The 25,221-nt window shown below is 49.2% G+C and overlaps 1 protein-coding gene across 1 annotated transcript; it reads left to right on the top strand.

The window, feature by feature from the left end:
- Nucleotides 1–805: 805 nt before the first annotated feature.
- Nucleotides 806–23,290, top strand: BRI3BP (BRI3 binding protein). Its single transcript, XM_069497329.1, has 3 exons — nucleotides 806–1,131; nucleotides 11,993–12,095; nucleotides 18,853–23,290. Exons 1-3 carry the CDS (start codon nucleotides 919–921, stop codon nucleotides 19,272–19,274), a joined length of 738 nt encoding a protein of 245 aa, XP_069353430.1. The 5' UTR covers nucleotides 806–918; the 3' UTR covers nucleotides 19,275–23,290.
- Nucleotides 23,291–25,221: the final 1,931 nt, after the last annotated feature.

Below are 25,221 nucleotides of genomic sequence, written 5' to 3'. Positions count from 1 at the left end.
TCTGGCGTGGGCTCATTGCTTTTGCCTGCTTCTAACTTTTCCTCCGTGCCCCACATTTCCTGTAAACTGTTGGTTTGAAGTAGAGGCCAGAGGAGGTTCAAGCTCAGCGCGTCTCGGCGACACCCTGTCGTAGGTGGCGCTGGCGCTTCCTGACACCGAGACCGATTGGCGGGACCCAGTGTTCCCAACGTGGCCCTGCGTCTGCAAGTTCCCCTTCTTGGGTTTAGTCTCCTTTGATGATCGTCTCCGGAATCCATCATTTCATTAAGGAGTGCAGATGACTTTCTACTGACCTTACTCACGTTTTAGCTAGACTTTTCCATAAGGAACTTTCCCTGCCCTTCTGTGGCTCTGAAATACAGTTCCTTCATTATTTAAAATTTTCAGAATGAACAAGCTGATGCCCACGGTGGCCAATTTTTGGGTCCCCTTATAATAAATTCAGGAAGATTATGTATATATATATATATATGCATATCACACACATGTATATTTCATGTTTTCCAATCAGTTGCAATCACTATCCTTGTTGAGGCTGCTCCAAGTTTTGTAGACATGGGCTGCTTTGCACAGTAAAGTTAAAAATAAAAATCGTTTTTTTAAAACACGATGAAAAGCCCCACCAGGTTAGGGCAGGCTTCCGGGAGGCCGGGGGCGGGACGCAGCGACCTCAAGCCCGCCCCGCGCTCCGGCCCGGGTGGGTGGCGGGTCCCGGCGCGGGGGGCGGGGCGCGGCGTGGGCAGGGCCGTCGCGCCTTTGCGCGCGGGGCGGGGCAGGTGGCGCAGCGGCGGCGGCAGCGGCGGGCAGAGGCGCGGCGCGCGGCCCTCGAGCGCGCCAACGCTGTCCTCGCCGGAGCCCGCGGCGGCCCTGCGCGCGGCCCTCTCCCCGTACCGCGACCCCGCACCCCGCCGGCCGAGCATGGGCGCACGCTTCTCGCCGGGGGCCCGGGCTCGGGCCGGGCTCCTGCCGCCGCTGCTGCTGCTGCTGCTGCTCGGGCTGCTGGCCCCGGGCGCGCAGGGGGCGCGGGGCCGCGGCGGCACCGAGAAGAACAGCTACCGCCGCACGGTCAACACCTTCTCGCAGAGCGTCAGCAGCCTGTTCGGCGAGGACAACGTGCGCGCCGCTCAGAAGGTGGGCACCGGGCCCGCGGTCACCTTGCCCCGGCCGCCGCACACCTGGCGCTGGGGACCGGCCTGGGCTGAGCGCGGCCTCGGGGCGGCCGGCCCTGGTCGGGCGCGCGAAGCCGGGGCGCGGGCCGGGGGAGGGGGCCTCTCCTGCGCGCCGCGCTTCTCCTTGGACCTTGGCCCCGCGGGCGGCGCGGCCCGAGCCTCTCCAGGCTGCGCTGACGCCCGCCGTGCCTCTCATTCATTCATTCACCACGTCTGAATGGGCACCGACTGTGAGCCAGGCACCCTGCCCGCTGTCCGGGGGCGTCCTGCCCGGCGACGCGGTCCCTGTGCCACGCTGCTGCGCTGTCCCCAGCACCCCCGGATTTGTCCTGGCCTCGCTCCCCGACCCACTTCCCCCAGCCCCTTAGGCCCTCCTCCTGCTGCTTGGAAGATATTCAGGCTTGTTTCACTTTACAAGAGAAGAAAGGGCGCCATGCGGTCCGCTCTATTGGTTTGGCAACCCGAACACCTACTGTGTGCGGGGCCTTTCACTGGGAGCCTTTTGTTTGGGGACAGTCTAGGAACCTGCAGCCCCCAGGGAATGGTGTTGAGCCTTAGGAGGAGCGCTGGGAGTTTTTCCCGATTCCTGCTTCTCCCGCTTCTTCTCTGGAGCTGGGTGAGATAGGTGCGTCATTCTGGGCCAAAGTCCCCAAGAAGAGAAAGCGGAAGTTAATTAATGGGGGCAGTTGCACGTGGTAATGCGGTTCCCTTGCTGTTCCTCCTGTTAATTTCTTCGCTGGCTGCTAGCCCTGGGGTTTTGGGGTACAGAGAAGCTTGGGTTCAACCTGGGGCTCTACCGTTTATCTACCATTTACAAGCTGGATGGCTTTAGGCAAGTGGCTTCACTTTTTTGGGCCCTCAGTTTCTTTATCTGTTAAATGGGGATAGTAATAATAACTGCCTTCATTACGAGGTCGTAATTATGAATAGTTGGTACCTTCCTGGCCCAGAATCATAGCTAAAAAATTAGTGTCTGCTGCTGCTGTTATTTTCTGGCCAGGGTACAAATCAACTTTGCTTAGCCATGCTGAAGGATCTACAGGGTTAAAAAAAAAAAAAGTTTTCTGGTCTTTGAGGTGGAAAGAGAAAAAAAGAACATTAAAACCCAAATTAGGGCCAGGCTCTGTGGCTCACACCTGTAATCCTAGCACTCTGGGAGGCCGAGGTGGGAGAATCACTTGAGCTCAGGAGTTTGAGACCAGCCTGAGCAAGAGCTAGACCCCATCTCTACTACAAATTAAAAAATTAGCTGGGCGTGGTGACACATGCCTGTAGTCCCAGCTACTTGGGAGGCTGAGGCAGGAGGATCGCTTGAGCCCAGAAGTTTGAGCCTCAGTGAGCTATGACGACGCCACTACACCCTAGCCCAGGCAACAGAGCCAGACTCTGCCTCAAAGGGAAAAAGAACCCAAATTAGATTGGTTGGTTATTCCTACTGCATGAAATGAAAGGCAGGTTAATTTGTTAGAAAAACTGTTAACTTCTGACCACGCTCTCCTACGGGTGTGTGGATGCTTTTTGCCAAGGTGTGGGTCTCTGTAGGTGGCCAAGGAGGGAGAAGGGAGCAGGCTGAACACCTGGATGCTAAAAGGCTGCCCTTGAGTCTGCCTGAGCATAGGGGTGTGCGGGAAGAGAGTCCGTGTGCACTTTCTTCTTGCTGCCGTGCCTGAGCCGTTTGAAGCCAGAAATCATTTGTTTTAGAGCAAAAAGAAGTCTGCCTTTTTCATGCAGGTAAGCACAAGGAACCCCAAGTCTCAGCTGATGGTGGTTCCCTGGGACAATCGAAGGTCAATGAATGTGAAATGGATGTTTAAGGGTTTTTACCTCTGGGTTGGTGTCAGTAAGAAAGAATCTGGGTGTCACAGCTCTTTCTGGGGTAAACCCAGAGTTTGTGCGTTCAACAGGGATGATAACTACTAACTTCTGTTATTTGCTTGACATGTGCTAAGTGCTTTTATAGATAAAACTCATTTGATCCTTAGAATACCCCTGAGAGGTAGGCACTGTTCAATTTACAGAGTGGGGTGATGCCTGGCTTCAGTTCGGACTGAGTGGCGGAGCCGGGATTTGAACCCGGGCAGAGTGGGTTTGGATCCCACATGCGTACTTCTCATGGGTTTTCCAGCCTCACGGCCCATCCCTGTTGCCCCAGTCGGTGCAGCATCTGGAATGAGGTTGACCTGACTTATTTTACTTTCTGTTGAGTGTAGCTCAGACCAGCCCGGCTTGAGGATCTTGTTTTGTTAATTTTAATTGAAGGAAAACTGGGTCTGCTAGCAAGTGTAGTTTTCAGCGTGCCTGGGTTTACTAATTTGAGCCAGACCTGCTTTGTGGGTTGTGAAGTTTGATGGTATTTTAGAAAAAACACCCCATATTCTAATCTGGGACTTGTATGAAACAAACCCGTGACCTTCCTATTTGGAGCATGGGGCCTGCTGTCCAACAGACATGGGTTTGAATCCCAGCTCAGCTTCCCACTCGCTCTGTGACCTCGGGCCAGTTGCTTTACCTCCCTGTGTCCCATCTGTGCAGAGGAGATAAAGGGGAGAGTTGAAGGGGACGGGTTGGTACAATCCCAGGCACTGAATAAGCATTTAGTAAATGGTAGAAGACTTATATACGAAAGGGATTTGGCTGCTAGGAGGGTGATAGACTCATTCATTCATTTAAAAATTATAAAGCAACTTATACATGAGTGTTCATAGCAGCCCTTTTTATAATAGCCAAAAAGTGGAAATATCCCAGGTGTCTATCCTATCAGCTGATGAAGGGATAAACACAATGTGCCCTGTCTGGATAATGGAATATGACTCAGCCATGAAAAGGAATGAAGTACTGAAACATGCCGCAACACGGATGAACCTTGGAAAAGACGAAAAAAGCCAGACACGAAAGGCCGTGTGTTATAGGATCCCATTTGCAGGGTATGAAATGTCCAGAACAGGAAGATCCACGGGCACAGACCGGTGTTGCCAGCGGCTGGCGGGGGGTGGAGCGGGGGGGGGGGTAGTGGGGTCTTACTGCTTAACTGATGGGGGGTTTCCTTTTGGGGTGATGAAAAAGTTGGGAACTAGATAGTGATGGTGGTTGCACAACCCTGTGAATGTCCTTACTGCCACTGGTTTGTAGACTTTAAAATGGTCAATGTTATGTGATGTGTATGTGACCACAATTAAAAAAAAATATTAAGCACCTGCTGTATGTACAAGGCACAGCAATTGATCCCTCTCTGGGAGCTTTCAGTGAGGGGACAGGTCGTAAATAAGTGGAAAGTAGGTAAAACAAGATTATTTTGGAACGATAGTGCCATGAAGGAAGTAACAATATCTGGGCAATTTTTGTGTCAGTGCAGCATGTGGCTGGCGCTGCTGTAAGAGTGGCTCTGTCATTGTCACCCTGTTTTGCAGATGAGGAATTGGAGACACAGAAAGGTGGCATCTCTTGCCCACAGGTCAGCTCATCAGTGGTGGAGAGCGGGCAGCGTCCACGCTCAACCTCTGCAGAGTTGAAAGTAACTGGAATAGAGTGGCCAGTGGAGGGGGCTGGCCCTGCCTGAGAAGGAGCCAGCCGGGGAAGGGCATTCCAGGCAGAGGGAACTGCCAGCGCTCAGGCCCTGGAGTGGGAATGGGCTTGGTGTGCGCCAGGGCTAGAGAGACGGTCGGTGTCTGGCTGCGGCAGCGTAAGTGAGGGAGAGAGACAGAGACAGCCCAACATGCAGGACCTGGGGTTTGAATGAACACACTGGACCATGATGCCAGAAAGGCATGGAAAAATGCCAAAAGGAAGAAGACTGAGGAGGAAGAGGCAGGGTCTAAGTGTCCTGCCTGGAGTAGTCGGGGCAGGGGTATGGTGCAAAGGGCGAGAGTCGGATCTGGGAAGATGAGTTGTGGGGCTGGGATGCTGGGCAAGGCCCACAGGTGGCTACATTTGCAGTCTTGTCTGGATCTTGGGAGCTCAGGGAAAAAATACAGTTGGACCGACCTGGTGGGAACGTCCGAACACCAAGCTGAGAAACTGGTGTGTTTTTTCCCTTGCCCCTTGGTCATAGTTGCATGGAATACAATTTCAAATAGTTCAGGAGCTTAAAAAAGTAAATCTGCTTCCACCCCGACCCCCTCTCCCAGCCCCCTTCCCAGAAGCAGCCACATATTTTGAACATATATAAACATATAAACATATAGATCCTGCCCCCTGTTGTTGGTATGTTTGTTTATTTTGCACTTTCCTTTTTTTTAATGGATACATTTTGGAGAGCAGACCTTATCAGTACCTAAAGCTTTGCTTCCTTCTTTGCGAAGGGCTGCAAAGGGGAAATTGTTGCAAGGATGTACCATAATGGAACCCACCCCTGATGCTTGACAATTGCTCCTGTCTTTTGCCTCTCCGAATGGGACCGCGGGGAAGGTCTTTCTATACGTATTATTTTGCGTGTACATAGACAGGTTCATCTGTACATTGTTAGAAATGAAGTAGCTGAGTCAAAGGGTCTGTGCATTTTTAAAATTTTTAATTGAAATGTGATTGGTGCACTTTTGCGTGTCTCAGTCTACAGCATAATGAATTGTCACACACCAAGCACACACCCCAATGCAGATCTAGAAATGGACTGTTCTAGCCCCCAGAAGTCCCTTTGTGGGCCCACATGGTCACTAAGCCCCAGGGTCACTAACCCCCCAAGGTCACCACTCTGCTTATGTCTAAGACATAAATTCACTTTGCTTGTGCCCTTTACACGTAGTTCCGGCTCCATGTACACGGTTAACATTGAGAGACGTTACTAAACACGCCTCCAGAGGGCGATACCAGTTTCCACGCCCCCCCGAACATGCATGAGGGCTGGTGCCCAAACCCTCTCCAACGCAGTGGGCCATTGAACTTTTTGGTTTTATTGCATATGAGACGGATGGTCTTTTCATTTATTCAGAATCCGTTGGTATTTTCTTTTCTGGGAACTGCCTTTTGTTTTTTCTGTTTGGTTTTTTTTTTCCCATTGTGTTGAGCTTTTGGGTTTTTTGTTTTTTATTTAAAGACACTTGCAGTTTTTGCTGTTTGCAAGAAAAGTATTTTAAGCAAAATAACTTTGACACTTTCCAGTCCTTTTTTCCCACCAACATTTTAACAGCTTTATTGAGGTGTAATGTCAGTATATTATGTTACACCTCAACACACCTACAGCTCAACAGAGCTACACCTGAACAGACAGCGCATATTGAAAGTGTACAAGTTGATATATTTCAACATGTGTGTACACCTGTGAGAACCACAGGTTCTCACCACAATTAAGGTAATGTTTCCTCTTTTTATTTTGAAGATTTTCAAAGTACCAAAAAGTTGAAAGAATAAAACAAAGGACAGCTGTAAACTCCTCACCTAGATTTACCAGTTGTTCACTTTTTTCCCCAAACTTGATGCATACTTTTCTTTTTGGCCAAACCATTTGAAAATTAGTTGCAGACACCTTAATACTTTCTCCTACAGAACCACAATGCCATTGTCCCACCCAAGCAACTTAAATTTAGTACAATATTTTGTAAAAGATAATCCATATTCAAATTTCCTCTACAGCTTTTTTAAAAATCCCAACCCCCAATCAAGGATTGCGCGTTGCATTTGGTGTTCGTGCCTCTTTAGTCTATCAGAGTTCCCTCACTTTTGGGGGGAAAGGGGGCATTCATGACATTGACGTTTTTGAAGAGTCTCAGACCCATCATCTTTTTTTTTCCCTTAGTAAAAGCTTTCTTGAGCTATAATTCAGATACCATACGATTCATTCATTGAAAATTCACAGTGTTGTACAACTGTCACCACAGTCAATTTTAGAATATTTTCATCACCCCAAAAAGAAACCCTGTACCCATTAGCAGTCATTCCCCGTTTTCCCTCGGCCCCCACCTTCAGCCCTAGGCAGCCACTAATCTATTTTCTGTCTCTGGATTTGCCTCTTCCAGGTATTTCATATAAATGGAATCGTACAGTGTGGTCCTTCGTGACTGGCCTCATTGGCTCAGCACCATGTCTTCACGGTTTATCCGTGTTGGAGCATGTATCAGAACTTCCTTTTTGTGTCTTTTTATTGATCCAATTACCAGTTGACGGACATTTGGGCTGTTGCCACTTTTGTCCATTGTGAATAATGCTGCTGTGAACATCCACGCACAGATTTCGGTGCGGGTGTGTGTTTTCAGTATTTTGGGGCATATACCTAGGAGTGCAAATTGCTCGGTCCTATGGGTACTTTTTGTTTGACATTTCGAGGAACCACCAGACCGTTTTCCAAGGCAGATGCCCACTTTACCTTCCCACCGGCGGCCAGGAGGGCTCTGGTGCCTGCACATCCTCGTCAACACTCGCTGTTGTGGGTTCCAGCTGTCCTGGTGGAGGCGAGTGGTATCACTGTGGTTTTGACAGACTGGTCTTTTGAAACGTCCTGTCATGTGTATTATCTGATTGCTTCCTCGGGGTTAGACTCTGGGGAAAGCGTCATGGCAAGGATTCTACCGGGTGGGGGTGGTCCTGCATCCTTGCTGTGCCGGCACAGTCTGGGGCATGTGGTGTCCGTTCGTCCCACCGTTTGCCCCATTGGTTGATGGTGAGTTCCATTACTGGGTCGAGGCTGGGCAGACCCTCCCATTTGTGATTCATACATGATCTGTTCCTCTATTCCAGCATTTTCTGTTCATCTGACCCTTGAATTTCTGCGTGCTCTTCGGATGCTTGCAAAACCTCTGAATTGCAGAATCTCTCGCCCCCTCTCTGGCTTGCTCACCAAGACGCCTTTGCCCTTATGGCCTGATTTGCCTTAGGGCCAGTCTGCATGTGCCTGCAGGTGATGAGGGTCAGGAGAGATTAGGATGCGGGAAGGCCGCTGTCACCCAAAACCCTGGTGTTAGGTGTCCTGGCCTTGCCGCTGCAAGAGGAGAGCTGATGAAATCCCGGGCCTGGGTGATCTTGTTCCTCTAAAGCCACAGCCCTCCAGCGTTTGCTCATCTGACCCCACTTCTAACGTTCTATTCTGAAAATCGCCCAACACACACAAAGGTAGGGAGAAGAGTAGAGCCAACCCCTGTATTCCTCCCCCAGGCCTTCCATGTATCGACTTTCTGCCATTCTGGTTACTTCTGTTCCCTCATTAACATTTTTTTTAGCCTGTTAGGGTGTTTTCAAGCTAATCCAAGACATACTAGTTCACCCTTGAATATTTCATTCTGCATCTTTAACAAATACGAGCTTTATAAACATCAAAATCACAATACTATCGCCACAGCTCATAGCAATTCCTTGATAATCGAACTCAAGTCCATTTGCTGATTTTCCTGACTCTTTTTACAAAATCTCTGTCTGAATTGGGATCCGAACAAAGTCTGCACATTACATTGAATTGATATGGCTTTTAAGTCTCTTTTTTCAAAAATAAATTTTTCTTTTCCAGAACAGTTTTAGATTTGCAGAAAAATTGTGACCTCATTTTAACTTAATCATTTCTGTAAAGACCGTGTCCCCAAATACAATGATGTTCTGAGGTGCTGGGGGCTGGGGCTTGAATGTAAGAATTTGGGGGGGCTCAGCTCAGGCCATGTGGTTCTTAGGGCCCATGTCTCCATCCACACAAAGTGGGTCAGGGTGTCACGCAGCCAGGACAGCGGCCACAGCACGCAGGGCCAGCCCCACGGGGAACGGTGAGAGTGGGTGGAGGGGTGGGGCTGTCCCTTGCACCGTGAGAAAGAACCTCGGGCCTGGACCTGTCTTCCTGGCAATGCCGGGAGCTGCTCCAGTGCGCCGGTTTCTCAGGTACGGCAGGTTTCAGAGCACCTGCTTGGAGACTTGTGTTCCGTGGGAGGTGATTGCTGGGTTTGCCCAGGGGGTCCCCTCTGTCTCTTTGCGGGAAGTTCCCGGGGGTTCCGCCCTGCCCCTCAAGAATCTGACAGCCTCAGCTGCGTCGGGCACCTGCCGTGTGCTGGGTCTTTACAGGTTCCAGTGCTGAATCCTCTCTTAGTCCCATTTTGCAGCTGAGCAAACGGAGCGGTTCAACAGCATGGGCAGTGGTGTCTCTTCCTCCCAAAATAACCGGTTCTGCACTCGCTTCTAGGGCAGTTGGTGCCATTTAAGGGGCTGCTCTCCTTTCCTGACAAAGCCTTTCTTTTTTCCTTGCTTTGAACGCAGTATAAAAATCGCTACACATTGACAAACACTTACAAGTCACACATACTTTAAAGAATCATAGCAGGATAGAGAAAATGTGGTATGTCCATAAAATGGAGTGCTGTGTGGCGATAAAAAGGAAGGAAGTGCTGATTTGTGCTGTGACACGGATGAAAACGTTCTTTGGAGTGAAAACTGCCAGACACGAAAGGCCGCGTATCGTAGGGTTCCTTTGACATGAAACATCCAGAGTGGGCAAAGCCACAGAGACAGGAAGCAGATTGGTGGGGGCCCAGGGAGGGGAGGGAGCAGCCAGAGACTGCTCATGGGTGCCAGGGTTCTTTTGGGGCAATGGAAATGTTCCAGAATTAGATTGTGGTGATGATTACACACCCTATGAATATTCTAAAACCACCGAATTGTATACTTTGCTATCCAGCCCCGGAGTGTCTGATGCAGCAATGGGTCTGGGGTGAGGCCAGGAGTCTGCATGTCTGACACACACTCTGAGAACCGCTGACTGGGGATACTCCAAGGCAGCGTTTCTGGAAGCCCCTCTCCTCACGGTGTGGTTCTGATTCAGGCTGGCGTCGTGCCTGTCTCGTTCTCCCGGATCCCCCTGCCCACCTGCCCCTACCAGAGAGAGGGGTGGTCACCCCCCTCTTCTCTCTGACGCATGTGCTTCCTCCTGGCATTCTCCACGTGGTCTTTTTTTGGTTTTTGGTTCTTTTACAAAAATGTAAACCCTTCCTTTTTTTAGATGATAGCTTCATTGAGGTATATCAGTAATTCACATACCATACAATTCACCCATTTAAAGTGTGCAGTTCCGTTGTTTTTAGTGTATCCGCAGGTATGTGTAAGCATCACCACAATTTTAAGACATTTCCATCACCTCGGGAAAGAGATCCTGTGCCTTTTAGCTCTCACCCCCCCCTACCTCCCAGCCCCCGGCATCCCCTAGTTCTGTCTCTGAGGGTTTGCTGTCCTGGACATTTCATCAGTACGTGGTCTTCGGTGTCTGGCTTCTTTCATTCAGCGTGATGTGTTCAAGGTTCATCTGTGTTGTTGCGTAAATCACTGCTTCTTTCCTTTTTATGGCCAAATAATGTCCTCTTGTAAAAACAGGGCAACTTTTGTTTATCCATTCATCAGTTGTCCACGTGGTGTTTGGAGGTACAGATTTCTTGAGTGCTTGCACCTGTGTAATTTCTTAAAGCTAAAAGGTCGACATCATGGTAGGACATGTTGGGATCAATGCTTCTGTTAGAATATTGGACAGGGATAGGAGTTTTGAACATTTACCATTTGCTCAAAGCTTGTCACTCGACTATCCCAGGTTATGTTCCTGATAGCCACAGATGAGGTAGGTACTGTTATCCCATTTGTCAGCTAAAGCCCCGAAGCCCCAGATGGCTTACAAATATGTATCAGATGCCCGTGGCCACCTGGCTAGTAAGAGGCAGAGCTGGGGTTTGGACCCAGGTGATCAGCCACGTGGCTTGTGCTTTCTCAGCCATGGTGCTAGCTCAGAGGTTACTGGCGTCCTCTGCTCTCCTGGTCGCTGATTCAACCCTGCTCTTCCTGTCTCATCTGTCCTGGAGGAACATCCAGCTAGGACATCCAATTTAAAATGCTGTAGCCAATTTGCCTTGAGACATTTGTCCTCCACATGTGAGCCAATGGCACGTGTACTTGGTTTGTTGCAGCACCGTCTCTGATAGCAAAGGTTGGAAACAACCTAGGTGTCCATGAGTAGGGGATTGGCTGCAGGTGTACCGTCTTCTAAAAAGAATTTTCCATCTCTGTATGGCTTGAGTTTGAGTGATTGCCCAGATAGAGTGTTGCGTGAGAAAAACTATAACTGTACACATATGCTGCCATTTGTGGGGCAAAAAATGCCATTGTTGCCCTGGCGTAGCTAAGGAAGGACTCACAGGTGAGTGGTGATGGTGGTGCCTCCAGGTTGCCGGGCAGTGAGACGGAAGGCTTACTCTTCACTGAACATCTGTTTGTAGTGTTGAGTTTTGTACTATATACAGAAAATATCACTTACTTAAAAGACTAAGATAAACTGAGGCTGCACCTCATCTCTCCCGAGCCCTGTGGTTCTCCAGAATCACCTGGAGAAAGACTCAGCCCAGGGTCCTAAAGTTGGGTAGAGCACGGGGCTCTGTCATGACCAGCTTCCTGGGAGACCCTGGCCTGCTTGAGTTTGAGAATCGTGTTCTCACACTTCACAGCTGCCCTCTGGTGTGACCCAAACCTCCAGGGGGCTGGGTGGGGGGCAGAAACCCCCACTCTTTAAAAACGAGAAACCAGGCAGAGGAGAGGAGAGCTCCTGACCAAAGAGGGGACCGAAAGACAGCAGGAGAAATGGCAGGTGGAGTGAAGTGGCCTTGCAGAGTCAGTCCCAGCTCCCGCAGATGTGGTGCCCGGCCTGTGTAAGGGAGGGTGTGTTTCACCCACTGTCGCCACGCTGTGGGACCGCCGTCCGTCAGTGCCGAGCTCAGGCTGGTCCCCTGGGCTAGTGCACCACTCGCGTGGCATTCATGGTCAGCTTGATATCTCTTCCCTGTTCAGGTATAAACCCGTGAGCTCACGGTTCACTGCTCAACTCGTTGAGGAGGGCAGTGGCGTGCTGGCTGATTCGGTGGTGAGTGACTGTTTTCTTATTTCTGCAGTTCTTGACCAGGCTGACCGAGAGGTTCGTGCTGGGAGTGGATATGTTCGTGGAGACGCTGTGGAAAGTGTGGACGGAGCTCTTGGATGTTCTTGGAGTTGACGGTAGGTGTGGGGGTGGCATTCGTGTAAGGTGCTGTTTTATTCCATTGGTTCTCAGAGTGTGGAACCACCCATGGTGGGAGGTATCTGAGAAGGTGTTGGGGGCAGGGCAGTGAGGACGTGAATGAACATTATTTATTTTAATAGCTGCATGTATAAGTGGCTCTTCAAAGTGGAGATTTCCCAGATCTGTCTGTCTGTCTATCTGTTTACATATTGACTTTACATCCTGTTATCTTCTGAGCAGATGCTCTTTAGGATATGGTGCAAGTGGGCAGTGCCAACTTCTCTGCCCCTAGGCAGACCACATGGACCAGAGGTTAGCGCTCTGGTTTATTGGGATCCATGAAAGAAACCAGTTATGTAGGCAGAACGGGCCTTCGTGGAGAATGAGGCACTCACAGAATCATCAGAAGGACTAAAGGAGAGATGTGTGGCCCCAGACACTGCCCAACCGGCCTGCCAGGGTTGTTGCTGTTGGCACTGTTGAGTTCAAGGTCACACAACCGTAGCAGTTACTTGAGGACCAGGAAGCTACTGCCACTGCCTCAGTGACTAGGCTTTGCACACGGCTGCAGGGACACCTGCTGTTTCTGGAACCATGCGTGTCAGTTGTAGCCAGAAGGCAGCCCCATTTCCCTCACTCTTCAAAGTTCCCGGGTCAGGGGAACCACTAGAGGGCAGAACCTAATTTCTGTCCAGTCTCTAGCTGCAAGGGAGTCCGGGTAATGTACTTCTTAGCTCTCCAGCTTCTGCAGTCCTGGAGTTGTGCAGTGGCTGCTGCACGAGCCGGTTGGCCGACCACACCCATCGCGCTCAGTGAGAATCGCCAGGGGAGCAGGCCCCTGGGTTTGTCGGCTGGGGAGAAGCGCAGTGCAGTTTCATGGTGCAGGGCTGGTCACACATTTCCAGCCAGGAAGAGAGCATTGGTGGGGCACCAGTGCTGCTCTTTCCACACATCTGGGGGGCGCATGATATTGGTCTTGGTGAATGTTGAGGCAAAGGCAGTGAGACTGGTGAGCTGGCAGCAGCCCTGGGAACTGAGCGGAGCCCCCCGGTCCGGGCCTGTGCTGCCCCCACCTCTGTGCCCTCCTTCCCAGGCGGCTCTGCCCTGCCCCTACCTGTCCATGTGTGGGGCGGTGACGAGGCCTTAGATGTTCCATGTGGGGGTGACGGGAGCTAACCTGGGCAGAGTGCCTGTGGTGTGCCAGTTTTTATGCCCAGAGGTGATCTTGTCCCTTACAGCCTTAAATTCTTTGGTGGCTTCCCACACTGTCAGGATGAAAACGCCTTTCGGTTTTCTCTAGCACACCCCACTGTGCGCCAGGTAAGCAGGAGTCTCCCAGCAGCCCCGCCCCGCTGCTCCCCTTCCATCCTCAGGGTTGAGGCCGCTCTCTCCACTTGCGCCCGTCCAGAGTAAATCCCCCAGCAGGGCGCTGACCGGGTCCAGGCTGCCACCTCTCCCGCCAGGAAGTCTGCAGTAGCCGCCTGTGTCAGGGTCCCCAGGGCCACCTCCAGGCTCACTAGGAGCACTCGCAGGATGCAGCATGGGGTCCTGCTCACAGGTGTGGTTTGTCACAGTGAGAGGACACGAGGCAGCATCAGCAAAGGGAGAAGGCACCTGGGGCCAAGTCCAGGGCAGACCAGGCTCGAGTGTGCGGAGTCCTCTTCCCGTGGAGTCACATACGACACGCTTCATTCCTCCAGCAACAAGTCGTGACAGCCCACGTGAAATGCTGTGTACCAGGGAAGCCCATTCGAGACTCAGGGTTCAGCGTTTTTATTGGGGGCCGGTCACATAGGCACCCTCTGCCCGATAATGTCCAGAATCCTAGACTCGCAGCAGGAAAGCAGGTGTGCTAAGCCACACTGTCTTCTCCAGGCAGCACGAGGGCCCTGGCTCTGTGCCGGGCACAAAGAGGCCCTTTGTTACTGAGAGTGGGGGCTGGGGTCCCGCTGCTCAGTGAGTCGTATGGGTTGAACTGGGCCCCCCAATAAGATGAATTCAGGTCCTAACTCTGGGACCCATTAATGAGCCCTTGTTTGGGAATAGGGTCTGCAGATGTGATCAAGTTAAATGAGATCATCCCAGAGTAGGGTGGGCCCTAAATCTAGTGACTGTCCTTATAAGAGGTGGAAAATTTGGACACAGAGACACTAAGAAACATGTGGCACAAAGACAGCCACATGAAGACAGAGACACACATTGGAGGGGCGCAGCCCCCAGGAGCTCGAAGAGGCGGGAAGGATTCTCCCTAGAACTTTCAGAGGTGCACAGCCCTGCTCACGCCTTGAGTTTAGACTTCTGGCCTCCAGAACTCCAGAAGAGGATGAATTTCTGCTGAAAGCCACCCACTGTGTGGTTCGTTACGGCAGCCACAGGAAACGGATAGAACCCTGTTCCATGAGGAATCTCTCGGAATCTCCCATTGGTCCTTGACACTCCCATTTTGCAGGTGGGAGATGGGGCTTGAGGCTGAGCCTCTGGCCACAGTGGGGCACACTGGTTCGTGCCCGTTGTCACCTCTCCGAGCCACCCAGAACCGTCTCCAGCCTTGATTCATTGAGTTCAACCTTTAAGGGGCCTCAGACCCGCCCAGGGCACCTTGGTGCTTAGGCACAAAGAGCCCCAGGCAGCAGCGTGGCCATTGCAGACGCTGCTGTGCAGCCCGCAGTCCCCCGGGGCCACTGACGGCCCCTCCTGGGACTTGGCTGAGTCAAGCATCCCCCAGATACGGCAGTCGGGTGCAATCCTGCCTGGCGTCCACACCCAGCCCTGCGTGGCTTGTTTCCGTCCCTGCCCAGCGAACCCTGGAGAAGCAAACCTGATTGCGGGAAATTGCGTGCAGCTTGGAGTGAATGCTGCAGAGTGGGAACAGCCTCCCAGCCACGGGAGACCGGAATAGAGCCATCCCGCTGCGGAACCGCTCGAGTTCAGGATGAGAGCAGCTGGCACATTCCGGAGGTGTCATACAACTCACTCGCTTCCGTGTCGTGCTTTTCCTGTTTTATTTGATGCATAAGCATCAAAGCATCCGAAGGCCTTTGGAATTGGAGTCTTATGCCTGGAAGTTTGAGTGTGCGAAGTGCTTTATAGGAAACCATATACCAAAGTGGGATATTCTGGTGCAAAAGGTTTCTGTGGGCACAATCCTCTAATTTTCTTGTTCAGAGCTTTTTAGGGTGCCAGTTAAAATGCAGACTCTAAGCTTGGCACAGAGCGATCCAGTGGAAATGGAACGCATAGGTAATATTAAATTTGCTAGTATCCGCATTAAAAATGTAAAAAGAAACCGGTAAAATTAATTTTAATAAGATATTTTAGTTAACCAAATATATTGAAAATATTATCATCTCCAGTTGTAATCAATATGAAACTTGTTATTGAAGTGTTTTACATTTTTTTGGGCACTTGGGCCTCTGAAATCCAGTCTGTATTGACACTGAGCGCACACTCGATTGGGACTTGTCACGTTTCAAGTGCTCAGCACACAATGGGCAGCACAGCCTTCATGCATGCTCTATCTCTGCCGGCACAAAAGTCTGTTCTGGGAAACAGAGCACTTGTCCAGGAGTCAGGAGGCTGGACTGAAGTCTCACATCAAGGTGCTCACTTCCTCTGATGCCTCCAAGGCCACTTCCAACAGAACGTGGAAAGTAGTCCTCCCGCAGTGGAAAATAGTCCTCCCGCAGTGACGTGTCTGTACAGGGACCGGGTGGCTCTGGAAACCAGACCCTCTGCATGCAAATCTCAGCCCTGGCCTGTCCCAGCAGTGGGACCCTGGGCAAGGAGTCCTTGTGTGGGGCTTGCTGTCTGCCTCACTGGCATGTCCTGGGGGCTGGGGGATAACGTGTGCAGAGGGCTCAGATAGCACCTGGCCCACAGTCAACACTCGATAGACACGTGGTGGTTTATGATGGGGCCCTGCTCCCAGTCATTGTGCAGTTCTGGGACCCACTTGTTCTTGATTTTTCCATGCTGAGGGCCGTCTGGCCGGCTGTACCCAGAGCTGGCTTCTCCATCTGCACCCATGGGGACTTTACAGGTCTGCAGTGACCTAAACCCAGCCCGAGCTGAGAAATGGGGCTGCCAACAAAACACATGAGTTGAACTGGGTCTCCCCGACATTCCTATGTGGAAGTCCTAACCTCCAGTACCTCAGAATGTGACCTTATTTGGAGACAGCGTCAGTAGAGATTTGATTAATTAAGAGGAGGTCGTGCTGGAGTAGGTGGGTCTCAAATCCAATGACTGGTGCTCTTATAAGAAGGAGAAATTTGGACACACACACACACGGGGAGAAGGCCACCTGAAGACAGGCAGAGTTTGGAGTGATGATTCTACAAGCTGGGGACACCAAGGATTGCCAGCAACCACCAGAAGCCAGGGGAGGCCTGGAACAGATTCCCCCTTCGCAGCCGCAGAAGGAACCCACCCTGTGGACACACTGACCCAGACTTCCGGCTCGAAGCCGAGATCAAGGCACTGGCAGGTTCAGTGTCTCGTGAGGGCCCTTTCCTCATAGATGAAGCTTCTTGCTGTGTCCTCGCACAGTGACGGGGACAAGGCAGCTCCCTAGGGCCTCTTGGATAAGGGCACTAATCCCATTCCTGAGGGCACCACCCTCATGAACTAATCACCTCCCAAAGGCTTCACCTCTTACACCATCACTTCACTGGTGAGAATTTCAACGTATGAATTTTGGGGGGACATTCAGACCATAGTACCTATAATGGGTTCACTGTTATTTGAAAATGAATTAATAGTAGCAATGTTTAAAAATTATTAACTAATTAAAAATTACTTTCTTCTACGGCAAACATCAATAGGTAGATCCCACATAAAAGCTCTAGGGGGTCTTCAATACTAGAGTGTAAATAGGATCCTGAGACCAAAAGGTTTGGGAAACGCTGGTTTAGTCTCCCGTCTGCCAGGGTTAGGTGTGAAAGTCAGCTTCAAAGTCAAGATCACGTTTAGTCAAAATGCTCACGACACCTTAGGAAGGGGGGCACCGTGTAGGAGGAGACTGGCATGGGACCCTGGCTTTCAGGGAGTCCTGGTGGCCCCAGGCCTCCAGTCCCGAGGAAGGCCACTGTTTACGAGGTTGGGCCCCAGACACGGTGGCCAGCTGTGCAAGACCATCTGATCATTGTGGGGGCTGTGAAATGCTCATGCTGTAGATGCGTTTGCAGACTGGGGGAGTCCCAGGTTCAAGTCTTCCTGTCTCAGCCTTGGTCTGGGTCCAGGTCATCGTGTTGCACTTCAGCCCACTCCCCTCTCTTTGCCCTAATGCCTAGTGTTAATGGTGCCTACGCCAGCGGATCTCAGAGTATGATCCTCCTGTCAGCAGCGGCAGCGTCACCCACCAACTTGTAAGAGATGCAGATTCTTGGGCCCACCCAGAATCTGCTCAATCAGGCATCCTGGGGGTGGCACCCAGCGACCCGTTTTCTCAAACTCTGCAAAAGATTCCAGTACACACTCAAGTTTGAGAACTGCTTGTATAAATTAAATGCACTTAGGATTTAACTCTCCTTAAACTTGTTAAACAATACCATTTGGAAACAATTCCAGAATGTGGGACCTTCTGTAAGAAAACTAGTCTGGGAAAAACTAGACCTCAAAATGTCAGTGTCATGGAAGTCTTCTCGATTAAAGGAGACTAAAGCCAGGGCACGTGCAGTACGTGGACCCTCACCGGGTCCTGGGTGAGCTGGGAAGGAAACAGCTATATTCCTAGATAGCTGGGAAATTGGAATGGTATCATGGAATTGTTGATATTCTTAGGTGTGACGATAGTCATATGGTTTTGAGGTGAATAATGTCTTTATTCTTAACAAGAAGCATGATGAAATATGATGTGTGTCTTTCAAATGGTTCAAACCCAAAAAAATATGTAAATAGGAGACAAAGCAAAATATGGCAAATTTAGTCATGGTTAAACCCAGGTGGTTTTGATAGGAATATTCACTGTTATTTCAGCTTTTCTGTTTGAAATTTCCTTAAGCTGGGCACACAGAAGATGCTACTCCTCCATTTCACTCCCTTATTTAGATAGAACACCATGTGCGTAGCAGTTAGGATTAGGTTTGGCTGTAACAGGGATCCAATAACAGTGGCTTACACCAGATGAGTGCTTATTATTTCCATCTTATGTGAAAGCTCACAGGGAGGGAGGTAGGCGGGTGAGATGGTTCTGATGGACGTTGTGTTCTGGGCTGAAGCACCTTCCATTTAATGCTGTCCATGGGAGACTTCTCTGTCCTCATGGCCCAATGTGGCTGCTCCAGCTTCCGTCATTGCATCCACATTCCAGCAGGCAGAAGAGGAGGTAAAGGGCACATTCCTTCCTACTGCTTTTGGGGATAACTCCCTGAAGTTATTGCAAATTATCTCTCCTCGGCCAGAACTTAGTTATGTAGCTGCAAGGGAGGCAGAGAAATGCCTTTACCTTAGGTAGTTGTATCCGCAGCCTGAAATTGAGCATTTATTACTATGGAAATTGAAGGACAATTTGCAGGCTCTGCCCCACTGTGAGAGGTGCTTTAAACTCACGATGTGGCAGGCTGTCTTAAAGGGGTGTCCTGTGTCTTCTCACAGAGCTTGGCATGCATATTGAGGTAGTAACTTACTTTAGTTCCTTGGGTTGTTGCAAAGGCCTTGTGAGCCCAGCCAGTGAGCGGAGCTCCCCAACTCCCCCTTGTCGAGAGCCCCCCGACTCCCGTGTAACCAGCCCTGTTCCTCTTTTCTGTCCTGCAGTCTCCAACCTGTCCCAGTATTTCAGCCCAGCCTCGGTGGCCAGCAGCCCGGCCCGCGCCCTCCTGCTGGTCGGCGTCGTCCTCCTGGCCTACTGGCTCTTGTCTCTGACTCTGGGCTTCACCTTCAGCGTCCTGCACGTGGTGTTCGGCCGCTTCTTCTGGATTGTGCGGGTCATCCTGTTTTCCATGTCCTGCGTGTACATCCTGCACAAGTACGAGGGCGAGCCGGAGAACGCCGTGCTGCCCCTGTGCTTCGTGGTGGCCGTCTACTTCATGACGGGGCCCATGGGCTTCTACTGGCGCAGCTCCCCCAGCAACCCCAGCGTGGAGGAGAAGCTGGAACACCTGGAGAACCAGGTCAGACTGCTCAACATCCGCCTCAACAGGGTGCTCGAGGGCCTCGACCGCTCCAAGGACAAGTGACTGGCGGCCAGCCGGCGGGCGCCACTTCCACCAGCGAGCTCGCTCGGAAGACAGAAAAGGAAGAGGAAACACAAAAACAAACCACCAAACCCCAAACGATCTTAATAAACATGACTGAGCAAGAAGGTGGCGCTTTGTGAGGGTGTTTCCAGCCGCCCGTCAGCTCTTAGGACTAATGTTCCAAGAAAAATCAAAAAGATCGTTCGTGTAGAACGACGCACAGTGTCATTAGTGGAAAAAATATTTTTTAAACAAAGGATATAACCGTATTTAGCTGTACAGTGAGAGAAAATTTATCTGTGCATAGAACATAAAGTTAATTTTTTCAAGCATTGAAATACATCTTTTGTAAGGTTTTTTAATAAAGGCAGATTGAGTCGAGTTTATTAAAACTTTACATGGAGGGGGAGAATATGCTAATTTGACATTTTAGAAAAGTTTAAATGCAAGCGTTTGTTTTTGCAGCTTAGGAATCGGTGGATGACGTCCGTGTGCGTTATTTTCATGTTCCAAAACTGTGAGCTTTATTTTATGTTAGTTTTGGTTGATGTTGACCTAATGAATGTTGTCACTTCTCGATGTGGACAGCTGGGCTAGAGACGAAACCCAGCCTCCTTTGTATCCTGGTGATCCCGCCAAGCCCCCATCGGCCACATTTCTAAATGGAGAAATCATTATTTCTAGAAGAACTGAGATTTTTTTCCTCCTTCTGTACTTTGATGTATTTTAACCTCAACATTTCGAAAAGGAAAATGTAAGAAAGGGCAAAGAAATGTCTACCCAAGTAAGCACTGAAGATCACTCAAGAATCTATTTCATGTCCCAGTGTCGCTGTCTGCCAGGTAGGCCTGGATACAAAAGCTGTACCTTTGGTTTTTGTTTTTGTTTCACTTTGTTTCTGGTGGACTCAGGACCTTTGAAGGAAAACAAACAGTGGCTAATAACATTTTCAAGTCTGTTGCTGCTTATGATGCCTTCTCAGCAACAAGCAGCAGCAATACACACGCCTTGGAAAAGATCTGAATTGTTTTCCCTGAAGTTTTTACAACACATGTGTTAGGGGCTTTTTGTCTGAAATCTGTTGCGTCCTCATTTTTGGTGGTTTCTCGGGGCAGAGGGTGCTACACAAAGGGTGGGCCTGGGCCGGGGCTGGTGGAAACGCCCTTTGCTGGGAGCCCGTTAGGAAGGGAAGTCCTTCGCTTGCGGGATGTAGCTTTGAAGGCTGCTGGGGACTGAGGCTATCTCTAGAGACCCCAGCCAGATGTGCTGGAACCAGGACCTGATGGTCCAGGTCTCAGTTTGGGGACAACTTAGCTGTTTACCAAGTCTTGTGTGGAGTTTCTGTGAAGTTCATTTTTGGTTGCAGGTGTCTGGAAAGCAGATACAGATGTTTCTGAGGATATTTAGGAAACTTCTTAAGGTGCAAATAATGGGACCCAAACTCTCCTGGATTCAATTCACTTTCTGAAACACATACCTGTTCCCTCGGATTTACTTTATCCATGGGCATTTGGAACACATGATTTCTGGATCGGAACCATTCCAGTTTTTTCATTTCGATGCTTGCAGATGAATCTGTTTCAGTGCATGGTATAGATACCTTGGGGAGGTCCTCATTGTCCTCTTTCCTTTTGTGCATTTGGCTGTCCCATGTTCAGGTACGAAAACAGCTTTGCTTTTGTTGGCCAGGGGGAGAGTGGCGTCCTGTGCACAAAGTCGGTGACTGCGGCCTTTGCCTTGGCTCCCCTGTTGTTTGTGGTCATCATAGGATGCCCGAGGGTTGTCTTAAACTGTCACTGGGCTGGGTCGAGTGTCCACGCCATGCCTCCTCGCACCCTCATCCCTGGAACACGAAGGGCACTGTGTTCTGTTGAGATCTACGTAGGATGATCATTTTAACTTGAAAGTGGAGGGAGGTACGTGTAATCTGGGTGCTGGTGGATTTGGACCTTACACATCCGTGGAAGATTGCTGTCAGGAAAATATGCACCATTTTTTTTTCCAGTTTGGCTAAGTGTAGGCTCTGAAGCCAGTTTTGTAGTTTGATAACACTCAGGTGGAAGATGTCTTCATTTTTAATGAAAGAAGCTGCAGTTAGTTACTGAGCGTCGCTTCAGGGCAGAACATTATTTGAAATTCTGATAGAAATCCTAGATGCCAGGTTTGAAAAAGTCTTGTTTTTTTAATGCATAAATTTCACTTTGGTTTGGGCATATTCTTAACTCCAAATAGTTGAGATTTCTCTTTCTCCATTCCATGAAAGCTTTTAGGGTATTCAGCCCCTCCCCCATCTTTGTTTTTCTCTTTTGTATGTGGAAAAATGTATTTTTGTACCATATCTCATACCTTGAAGAGAAAACTTTTTTATATCTTCAGGGATGTAGAGTGTACTAGTGTAGCACTTCACAGAATGTGGTATGAAAACATTCTGATGAAAACGGTGGCTCTGTTATAATTAAGACTCAGTTGTTTTTAATATCTTAAATTTAATCAGTGTTAATTTCCCAGTGCTTCAATATCACAAGAAACACTTGCTTTACTGAGAACAGAGAATTATCTAGAAAAGAAAAAGGACCAACCATGTCTCAGTGCTGGGTTTGTGTGGATGTGTTAGGTTTGATGTTCCGGGACCTCTTCCTCGACAAAGATGCTTTTGTGGCGGGTGAGCCTTCCCTGAGCAGACTCTCCGGGACCAGTCGGCACTGCCTGCCTTTTGGTTCCTTTTGCTTCAGTTTTTGGCCCCCACATCATTTCTGGTAACAGCACAGCAGCAGAATTCCTTGAAAGCAGGCCCTCGAGCCTGGCTCGTAATTCATAAAGGGGAGGTGAACGCAATGGAAAGGCGTTTAATACAAGCACGGCAGGCCACGCTGGCCACGGAAAGCCTGTCTCACACAGGGGTCAGGAAGCAGAGACATCAGGGAACTGGGGCAGTGTCGTTCGGACCACGGCGGTAGGAAGTACCCAAGTGGGGCCATCCCCTGTTGGGTACTCAGTAAGAACATGCAGGTTGGGGTCGGTAGTTGGGAAGGTTATAATGTGACTTTTGCACGCCTAAAGGGCTGCCTTGCAGGGAAGATATAAACACCTCTGGTTGCCCATCTGGCCCTGGGATTCGGCAGCCATGCGGAGTGGTTAAAGAATAACAGGTGTCAGGTGGCCAACACGGAACCTAGACATTGTTAATACAACTTGTCACTAGTGGACACCCTGAATTGCTTCATTTCTGTCATCCCTGCTACTTTCTAAGATGTTTTTGATAAATGACATCTGCCTTACTGGTTGACACCTGATAACTTCTCCCTGATGGGTTTCGAATTGGCTGACTTAACCAAAAAGCCAGCTCTTGCCATCCAACTGGTGTTTTTTTCCCCCTTTCATAAAGAAACCAGTGGGTAGTTTTAGACCAACTGGTGTTACAAAGAATTCCTAAGGCTGCTAAGGTGTCAACCGCCCGACTCGCAACTTTTTTTTTCTTAATGCTATATCACCTGCAAAAATTTTATTTATGGCCATGTGAATAGCTGGACTTTTGCTCCTCAATTGTGAATAATAGAATTATATATATTTTGCAGGATCTACTGCAGTACCCTTAAATGCGTATTGGATGACCATCAATGTGATGTATAGTATCTGGTATAAACAAACTTTATTCAGCATATTGAATTCTTCTGTGTTTTGCTCTTCCTCGCTATGTAGGAGATGCAGCAGTACTAGTTTTTCTCTTGTGGTGGCATAAAAAATTTGATTGTCATTTGCATCATCTGCTGAAAACCTGTGGCAGCTAATGGTATTATGACCATACGTCCTAATGTCTCTTTGCAAATTTAAAGGTTTTATTGTAGTGTCAACTTAATATCCGCATGTGTGTTAAATCTCTGAATACCATGTAATTCAACTGATTTCCTGTGTTGGTGATGGTGATTATCAGCGCACACTTAAAATCCAGCAAAGCAGTTATTTCCCTCTTCTTCCCTGGAAATCGTATTTGTGAGGTGTGGTACCCATTCTCAACAGTGTATTCATGATTCAATTCATTCTTTGTGTCTCTGGTTATAAATTTTGTATAGCATTTAATTTGACACTTAATACAAATTCATTTGATTTGAATATAATGGTGTATGTGTGTATATGGCGTGTGTGTGCACTTTAGTTCATGAGCCTTGGGAAGCTGATTCTACAGATATTTTATATAGACATAAATGTATCAGGCTTATTTTCTTTTTCTTTTTTTTTTTTTTGCAAAGCAATATATACATTCCTCTTATTTATTAAATCACTGGCTTTGGTGTTATGTGGAGATATTTGTAGATCTCAGAACAGAATTACAATATTGTGAAAATTACAACTTAATAAATGTTTACTGTAATTTTGTTGTACAGACTTTTTAAATATATTTCATCACTTCTAGCCAAAGATTTATGGGGTTTCCCCAATTTTTTTCCCCTACCTTTTTCTCTTTCTCTTTTGTAAAGAGTTCCCCCAATTTTGACATGTAACAGTAATTCTATGATGAGAAGAGTCACAAAACCTTGAATTTAAGTGTTTGGTTGGCGGTAGGGTTGCCAGATAAAACACAGGATGCCCAGTTAAATTTGAATTTCAGATTTAAAAAAATCCCCAGCACTCTTTTAGTATATTCCACATGAGTTATCTGAACCTGAAATTTAACCATGTGTCCTGTATTTTTAATTGCTAAATGGGATGACACTAACAGAGAAATGCAATTGATGTACACCCCTCCACCCAACCCTGAACCGGTGCTTTCTTGGGTGCTAAAAATCCTTTCCTTAGCAAGTACTTAGGATAAATGCAACAGGAGTACAGTCCAGTTAAATACACTTATGACCAGGAGTACTGCTCCTGGGTGTGTGTATATATGTCACATATTGCAGAGAGCAAAGCCTCACACAGGTCCACAAGGGGACGGTTTGAGGCCAGCCATTGTGATGGTATCTGGAGGGGACCCACCCCTGGGAGAGCAGGCAGGTGAGGGGAGGGGCCAGGTGGCAGGACGACGCAGCCATCAGTAGTGACAACAGAGCGGAGTGAGAAAGTAGACATCAGAATGAGTAAGAAAACCATCCGTTTGAGTAAATTCAATGCTTGTGATTAAAATAATCATTTTGTGAGAACGCATGTAAAAAGAAAAAGATTCAGCCTGGCGCGGTGGCACGTGCCTGTCTGTAATCCCAGCTACTTGGGAGGCCAAGGCAGGAGGGTTGCTTGAGCCCAGGAGTTTGAGTCCAGCCTGGGCAGCATAGTGAGACCTCCTCCCTCATCTCTAAAAAAATTATTTTTAAATAAATACAAAACAAACATAAACAATTCAAATGTAACAAGTAGGTTGGGAGGAGGATGGGAATAGGTAGCAGGGATCAAGAAGCAAGCAAAATAAAACAGGAGGAAGACCTCACCGGGACTTGGAAGTCACGAAGGGAAACTGACTCGCACTTGGATTTTGCTTGTGGGAAATGAGACAGAAATATACATACTCACGTACACACACAGACACATGGCAGTTAAACCTTTCCCAACTCTATGCTTTCTCGAGGCCCTGCTGAATTATCAGAGTCAACCTGACAGGTGGGCAGGCGGACGGGAGCAGGCAGGGGGCACAGTGGCTCCGCTGCCAGCCTGCTGCACAGCGAGGAAGGGCATGTGGGCTGTGGCTACACCAGCTGCCCTGCTGTCACTGCCTCAACCTCGTCATAGCTCATCAGCCCCAACCTCTCAGCACCCTGCTGCTCTGTGCAATCAGGGTGGCTCCTTGGTCTTGAATTTTACACCCGTCCAACACGCACGGTCTCTGGCCGTGCTGTTCTTCCAGGGGCAGCCAGTGCCTGCGGCCCCATCCCTTCCTGGTTCTGTTCTTCCTTCCGTTGTGTAGGTCCACGTTTCTACTTTGGGTGGGCGGCAATGGTAGGAACTCTTAAAATTTTAAATG

This window comes from Eulemur rufifrons, chromosome 21 (assembly GCF_041146395.1).
Source record: "Eulemur rufifrons isolate Redbay chromosome 21, OSU_ERuf_1, whole genome shotgun sequence".
NCBI lineage: Eukaryota > Metazoa > Chordata > Mammalia > Primates > Lemuridae > Eulemur > Eulemur rufifrons.
The sequence above is the reverse complement of the archived record's forward strand: the minus strand, read 5'-3'. Positions and strand labels throughout refer to the sequence as shown.

Bases quoted from the DNA above. Each gene is read 5' to 3' on its own strand.
- BRI3BP (XM_069497329.1), top strand. From the start codon at position 919: ATGGGCGCACGCTTCTCGCCGGGGGCCCGGGCTCGGGCCGGGCTCCTG. The intron at 1,132-11,992 runs GTGGGCACCGGG...TTATTTCTGCAG, and splicing joins ACGTGCGCGCCGCTCAGAAG to TTCTTGACCAGGCTGACCGA. The intron at 12,096-18,852 runs GTAGGTGTGGGG...TCTGTCCTGCAG, and splicing joins GGATGTTCTTGGAGTTGACG to TCTCCAACCTGTCCCAGTAT.